Genomic DNA, 8,037 nt, shown 5'->3' with positions numbered 1-8,037 from the left:
CACTCTGGAAAACAGTATGGAGGTTCCTCAAAAAGTTGAAAATAGAGTTACCCTACAACCCAGCAATTGCACTACCGTGTATTTGCCCCAAAGATACAAACATAGTGATCCGAAGGGGCACCTGCACCCCAATGTTTATAGCAGCAATGTCCACAATAGCCAAACTATGGCAAGAGCCCAGATGTCCATCAACAGATGAATGGATAAAGAAGACGTGGTATGTATATACAATGGAATACTACTCAGCCATCAAAAAAAGAAATCTTGCCATTTGAGGGCCACCTGGGTGGCTCAGTCGTTAAGCATCTGCCTTTGGCTCAGGTCATGATCTCAGGGTCCTGGAATCGAGCCCCACATTGGGCTCCCTGCTTGGCGGGAGGCCTGCTTCTCCCTCTCCCACGCCCCCTGCTTGTGTTCCCTCTCTCGCTGTGTCTCTCTCTGTCAAATAAATAAATAAAGGTGAGCGCTGTGAATTGTGCAAGACTGTTGAATCACAGATCTGTGCCTCTGAAACAAATAATACATTATATGTTTAAAAAAAAAAAGAAGAAGAAGAAGAAGATAGCAGGAGGGGAAGAATGAAGGGGGGAAATCGGAGGGGGAGATGAACCATGAGAGATGATGGACTCTGAAAAACAAACTGAGGGTTCTAGAGGGGAGGGGGGTGGGAGGATGGGTTAGCCTGGTGATGGGTATTAAAGAGGGCATGTTCTGCATGGAGCGCTGGGTGTTATACGCAGATAATGAATCATGGAACACCACATCGAAAACTAATGATGTAATGTATGGTGATTAACATAACATAAAAAAAAAAGAAATCTTGCCATTTGAAACAACATGGATGGAACTAGAGGGCATTATGCTAAGTGGAATAAGTCAATCAGAGAAAGACAATTATCCTATGATCTCACTCATATGTGGAATTTAAGAAACAAGACAGAGGATCATAGGGGAAGAGAGGAAAAAATAAAACAAGATGAAATCAGAGAGGGAGATAAACCATAAGAGACTCTTAATCATCGGAAACAAACTGAGGGTTGCTGGAGGGGAGGGGGGTGCAGGGATGGGGTAACTGGGTAATGGGCATTAAGGAGGGCACGCGATGGGATGAGCACTGGGTGTTATATGAGACTGATGAATCACAGGCCTGTACCTCTGAAACTAGTAATACATTATGTGTTAATTAATGGAACTTAAATTTTTTAAAAAAGAAAAAAAGCAATAAGGGGATTTTTAATCTCACATAATGAGAAAGCAAGAGGCAGAGAAGTTTCAAGGCTGGCTAATTCAGGGGCTCAACATCCCACCAGGAACCCAGGTTCTTTTCCTCTCTCTGCTCTGTCACACCCAGAGTGTTAGCTTTTGTCCTCATGTTTGTCCCCTTATGGTCATGAAATGACTGCAGCACCACCAAGCATCATGTACTCACGCAATAATATCCAAGTATTGCAAGAGACAGAAAATCCTTTCCCTGCATTCCTTTTCAAGAGCAAGGACAGTTTTCTAAGAACATCTTCCCCCCACTCCCCACCAGCAGACGTTACCTCAGCTCTCATTTCCGTAACTGCATCACGTGCTGCTCCCTTGGCCACTCCCCGGCTAGAGAACTGGAATTGCCTTCATCAGCTGGGACGAAGATTCACCCTGGTGGTGGGGAGGCCCAGCTTGCCCTGACGCCCACAGGTGCCTGACACCTGAACAGAAGCAGGCTGCTGGCAGGGAAAACCACCAGCTGGGATGGCTTTGGGGTAGATGCGTAACAGTGGCGGCCACGTGTGACAATCTCTTCAGACATGGGGCCCATACTGCCTTGAATTAGGGTTGTGCCTCTGTGATCGGTCTCTACAGTGCGGGGACGGAGGTGGGAGACAGAAAAGCTAAATATAAACCCTACGGTATCCAGCACAGTGACTTGCACCAATTAGGTTCTTGGAAAATACTGAATGAGTTAAACTGAAACATGGAAATGATTGTTATAATAGTATAATGGGATGTGATTACCTTTGCCAAGGGCATTTTAGTATTAGTTTACTGTCAGGCTAGATATGTCCTGTGAGCCGAATGAGGTATTTGTTAAGAACAGAGTGTGGGGATGCAGAAGAATGAAACTGGACCATTTCCTTACACCACACACAAAAATAGACTCCAAATGGTTGAAAGACCTCAATGTGAGACAGGAGTCCATCAAAATCCTAAAGGAGAACACAGGCAGCAACCTCTTCGACCTCAGCCGCAGCAACTTCTTCCTAGAAACATCACCAAAGGCAAGGGAAGCAAGGGCAAAAATGAACTATTGGGACTTCATCAAGATAAAAAGCTTTTGCAAAGCAAAGGAAACAGTCAACAAAACCAAAAGACAACCGACAGAATGGGAGAAGATATTTGCAAATGACATATCAGATAAAGGGCTAGTATCCAAAATCTATAAAGAACTCATCAAACTCAACACCAAAAGAACAAAGAATCCAATCAAGAAATGGGCAGAAGACATGAACAGACATTTTTCCAAAGAAGACATCCAAATGGCCAACAGACACATGAAAAAGTGTTCAATATCGCTCGGCATCAGGGAAATCCAAATCAAAACCTCAATGAGATACCACCTCACACCAGTCAGAATGGCTAAAATTAACAAGTCAGGAAATGACAGATGTTGGCGGGGATGCGGAGAAAGGGGAACCCTCCTACACTGTTGGTGGGAATGCAAGCTGGTGCAGCCACTCTGGAAAACAGTATGGAGGTTCCTCAAAAAGTTGAAAATAGAGCTACCATACGATCCAGCAATTGCACTACTGGGTATTTACCCCAAAGATACAAAAGTAGGGACCCGAAAGGCTACGTGCACCCCGATGTTTATAGCAGCAATGTCCACAATAGCCAAACTGTGGAAAGAGCCAAGATGTCCATCAACAGATGATTGGGTAAAGAAGATGTGGTATATATATACAATGGAATATTATGCAGCCATCAAAAGGAATAAGATCTTGCCATTTGCAACGACGTGGATGGAACTGGAGGGTATTATGCTGAGCGAAATAAGTCAAACAGAGAAAGACATGTATCATATGACCTCACTGATATGAGGAATTCTTAATCTCAGGAAACAAACTGAGGGTTGCTGGAGTGGGGGGTGGGGTGGGAGGGATGGGGTGACTGGGTGATGGACACTAGGGAGGGTATGTGTTCTGGTAAGCGCTGTGAATTGTGCAAGACTGTTGAATCTCAGATCTGTACCTCTGAAACAAATAATGCAATATATGTTAAGAAAGAAAAAAAGAAGAAGAAGAATATAGCAGGAGGGGAAGAATGAAGGGGGGGAAATTGGAGGGGGAGAAGAACCATGAGAGACGATGGACTCTGAAAAACAAACTGAGGGTTCTAGAGGGGAGGGGGTTGGGAGGATGGGTTAGCCTGGTGATGGGTATTGAGGAGGGCACGTTCTGCATGGAGCACTGGGTGTTATGCACAAACAATGAATCATGGAACACTATATCTAAAACTAATGATGTAATGTATGGGGATTAACATAACAATAAAAAAAATTTAAAAAAAAAAAAAAAAAAAAAAAAGAACAGAGTGTGGGGAGGGGGTGGAGGGCGACAGCAGTGACACTGAATTTACACCCACCTCGTCACCCTCAGTGAGTTAGACTAACGCGTGAATCTAGACAAAACTCTTGTGTAGTTAGGGTAGCTTTACATTCTGCTCTCATTTGAAAGCGAATGAAAAAGAAACCTGGTGGTGAGACAGGTGTTTAAAAGCATTCTCTGTATTATGACTCAAGGAGACAAGTCTCTAGCAAGGGTCACTGCTGCTGTTTCTTTCCTGCTGCAGACTCAGAGGGAACGGTGGAGGGGGGAAAAACCGTTTTCCCAGAACCCGCTCAGGACTGACAAACTCCGACACCAGGCTCTTGAACAAATGGGACAGTGACAGGCTAATGAGAGTCAGCAGAGAGGAATTCCTCCATGGGGGAGAAGCTGGGAACCTTCTCCACCCCAACACGCAGGGGTCTATTCCCTTCACCTTGTGCTGCCCCGGCATTGGGCTCCGGGGGCGCTCTGCCTGGGCCGTCTCTGCCGGCTTCACCTTGTGGCCTTGGCCGACAAGAGCTGACCATCCTGGCCCCAGTGCTCTGGGCACGAGCTGTCCCCTCGGCACGGTGGCTGGTGTCTTGTCAGCAGGAGTCCGGGCGGGTGGTAGCAGCTCTCTGACCACGAGCTGAGAATGGATTCGCTGAGTTCAGAGAGAGACCTGGACAAAAAAGCCCCTTCACTGGAGAAGCTACAGCCTGGACAGTGGGAACCGGCTGGCCTTGCCACTCTGGATCATCCTGCCGCCACTGGGCCCGGGAATGGGGCTCCTAGAAAGCGATCTGACGAATGCCCGGGGCAAGGGCTTCGGGCAGGGACTGGCCGCGGGTGGGCCTCAGGCCTGACACAACCCAAGATGTGGCCCTTGTCCTCCCTGGGAGACTACTCAGCAGAGTGGAGTGAGCAAGGGCTTTGGAATCGGAGTTCTGGGGTCAAATTTTAGTTTGACCACTTGTTCTGTAGCCTTAGGCTAGAGATTGAAGCTCTCTGGGTTTCAACTTCCTCAGCTGTGGAAATGGGTATAACATCACCTCCAAGGGTGTTGTGAAGATCACAAAACACTCCTACCCTGACGGAGCCTCCCCTTCCTCCCACAACCCACTCAGAGTTGCCACACACTTTCCAGAAGTCAGAGGCCTGAGGACAGGCTCTCTCCAAGCTCAACCCCACTGGCCACAGAACACAGAACAGTAAGTAGGCAGCCTGCACGCGTCCCTCCTGGTCATTCTCCCCTCACCCCAGCTCAAAGCAGCCATGCTTGGGCCCACAGGGCCCTCAGTGGCCAGCAGCCTCCACGGCGCAGAAGCAGATTGCCCCTCTGGTCAGGTCAGTTGAGGGCAGCCTAAGCCCTCTGTCCACACAGCCAGAATCTGGGGCCCCAGCCAATCTCGAAGCCTGCACTCAGAGCCTTTCTCCATTTATCCCCATCAAGCCTCAGCAGCATCAGCCGTGGCAGCCGTTCTGAGTCCAGACTTGCCATTTGTGCTCAAGGGCAGATCAGATGATTGTCAGCCACAAAGCGGTGACCTAGACCTTGGGGTATATTTGTTCTTGCTGCAGGCTAATGTCTATTCACTCTCTCACCAACACAGGAGGGGGAAAAAAAAATCATTGGAAGGACAGATCCCTCCCCAACCACTGGCACTTTGCTCTTCCAATTCCCCAGGCTCTGCTCCACTGGAATATTTTTTCTCAACTAATTCTTCTTTCACCCCCACACCATTGTGGCTGCTTAAAGGTTTCCAGCCTTTTTCACGTCTTGGCACATGTAGAAAATAATTTATCTGTAAAGGCTTACTGAGGTCAGTGGAGGGGTCGTTCCTGGTTAGGGCTGACTGGCCCAGGGGCTCCAGGCTATCTTCAGGTTTCACCAGGCTGTTTTGAAGACTGAGGGATTATACTTGGCAATCCCTAAACCCCGTTTCGGGGCACTGTGCTTGGGAAATGCTGGCTTAGCGAATGGACCTCTCAGGTACCACGGGGTGTCACACTCGGCCAATGCTGGATGATGTATCCACTCCTTCTCGCATGTGAGTGCCCAGTGTCTTCCAGAGCTCAAACTGGCAATTGGCACATCTCCTAAATTGGGAAAACCTCCAGGTGCCCCTCTGGTGGCTGGACTGCCTGGCCTTTTGGAGGTTCGTTTTCATCCCTGACCCCGCATGGCTGCAAGAGGAATCTGGCCCATCCGATAAGTAGCAATAGCTGTCTCTGTGCTCAAGGATGGGGCTGGGCTGGACCTTGCCTTGAAGGGCGTTTTAAGACCATGGCCACTCTAAAAAGAAAGCTGTTGGGAGCCTCCCGGGGCACTAAGTTGAAGCACCTTGGGCAGGAGGCAGTACTGTGCTCCCAGAAGGAACGTGCATGTTTTTTAGGTGCTTTCCTCAGAGTCAGGGGTGAAAACACCAGTGGGAAAAGGAAGAAGGGAACAGAGCCCCAGTAGAACACGGTCAGTCATGGAGCCAAGGCGAACACACGTGCAGCTCTGTAGCAGTCCCCATCTCCTGCCACTTGTGTGACATACCCACTCGGGCCAGCACCCAAGCACCAAAACTGGCTCCTCCCTTCTGCCTGAGGCCCAGCCCTTTCCACTGCTCAGTTCCACCTTATCCGCCACACTACTGGTCCCCGAGTACCCATCACCACACCGTCCGGCCACTCGCGACATTCATGCCTCGCCTTCCCTCACCCTCATTTCATCAGGAACCACCCTGCTTCTAACATGTAGTTGGAAGGTCCAAATTGGGGATCTTCCCTCTCCAAGCTTTCCTACACACACACATCATTCCATTTTCCTTCTTTTCCTACTGCAGCTATTCCCCAGGACATAAATTGGGTCAAGTACCAATACTGTAACAACTTGTGACTACTGCAATTTTGTGTCTCAGCCAGCTCCACTTTCTCCAAGCAGTAACTTCAAGTGCAATCTTATTTGCCATTGTAGGTTTTGGCTAAGTGTGGAATAAATCAGCACAATTCCAAGCCCTTCCCACGTGACTAAGATATTATTAAGTCCTGATGGCAGTAGTTTTGGTAGCCCAAGTCTTGGCCCACCATCTTGAATGGTCACCTAGCCCCTTGCTACTTCACATGTAGTCCCAGCACACCAAGAGGAGCTGGAAGCTTGTTAAAAATGCAGCGTCCAAAGCTCCCCTTCAGATTTGGGTCTACATCTTAGTATCTACATGTGATTCACATCCACACTGAAGTTTGAGAGACACTAGTCCCATCTGAGCCTGTTGCCTTGCTTACAATGATTCTGTCACCGCTCATCAATCCAGATCTGCAGTGAAACAGACAAACCACTTAGCACAGTGCATGGCACTGAAGCCACCTGCCGTGTCCATCAAATGATTGGGCAGATCCTCTGCCAGCCTCCTCCCTCCCCAATTGGCCTTAAATAAGTGGGGCTAGTATTTACTGTGATACAGAAGCAGCATGATATTTAAAACAGAAACATCACTTTTATTGACAAGTTAGGGCCACAAGAGACAGCTTCCAGAACAGAAATAAGACAGTCCCAAGACAACGGAGTGCAAAATCGTAGCAGACAGGTTAATACTCTTCACCCTCATCATCTCCCTCAGCACTATCTGCTCCAACCTCCTCATAATCCTTCTCAAGGGCAGCCATGTCCTCACGGGCCTCAGAAAACTCTCCTTCCTCCATGCCCTCCCCCACATACCAGTGAACAAAGGCACGCTTGGCATACATCAGGTCAAACTTGTGGTCCAGGCGAGCCCAGGCCTCAGCGATGGCTGTGGTGTTGCTCAGCATGCACACAGCTCGCTGTACTTTGGCCAGGTCTCCACCGGGCACCACAGTGGGAGGCTGGTAATTAATGCCCACTTTGAAGCCAGTGGGGCACCAGTCCACAAACTGGATGCTGCGCTTGGTCTTGATGGTGGCAATGGCAGCATTGACATCTTTGGGAACCACGTCGCCACGGTACAACAGGCAGCAAGCCATGTATTTACCATGCCGAGGGTCACATTTCACCATCTGGTTGGCTGGCTCAAAGCATGCGTTGGTGATCTCTGCTACAGTAAGCTGTTCATGGTAGGCTTTCTCAGCAGAGATGACCGGGGCATAGGTGGCCAGAGGGAAGTGGATGCGGGGATAGGGCACCAGGTTGGTCTGGAATTCTGTCAGATCAACATTCAGGGCTCCATCAAATCTGAGGGAAGCAGTGATGGAGGACACAATCTGGCTAATAAGGCGGTTAAGGTTAGTGTAGGTTGGGCGTTCAATATCGAGGTTTCTACGACAGATGTCATAGATGGCCTCATTGTCTACCATGAAGGCACAATCAGAGTGCTCCAGGGTGGTGTGGGTAGTGAGGATGGAGTTGTAGGGCTCAACTACAGCTGTGGAAACCTGGGGAGCTGGGTAAATGGAGAACTCCAGCTTGGACTTCTTGCCATAATCGACAGAGAGACGTTCC

The 8,037-nt window shown here is 48.8% G+C and overlaps 1 protein-coding gene across 1 annotated transcript; it reads right to left on the bottom strand.

Annotated features, from left to right (window-relative positions):
- Positions 1-7,037: 7,037 nt before the first annotated feature.
- Positions 7,038-8,033, bottom strand: LOC116629556 (tubulin alpha-1C chain-like; the record flags this gene model as incomplete). Its single annotated transcript, XM_032399814.1, has 1 exon — positions 7,038-8,033. A coding segment is annotated over one exon (885 nt), but the record flags the coding sequence as incomplete, so codon positions are not given.
- Positions 8,034-8,037: the final 4 nt, after the last annotated feature.

This window comes from Phoca vitulina, unplaced genomic scaffold (genome assembly GCF_004348235.1).
Source record: "Phoca vitulina isolate PV1807 unplaced genomic scaffold, GSC_HSeal_1.0 scaffold1452, whole genome shotgun sequence".
NCBI classification, from domain to species: domain Eukaryota; kingdom Metazoa; phylum Chordata; class Mammalia; order Carnivora; family Phocidae; genus Phoca; species Phoca vitulina.
Note: the sequence above shows the minus strand (reverse complement) of the source record. Positions and strands in the feature narration are given on the sequence as shown.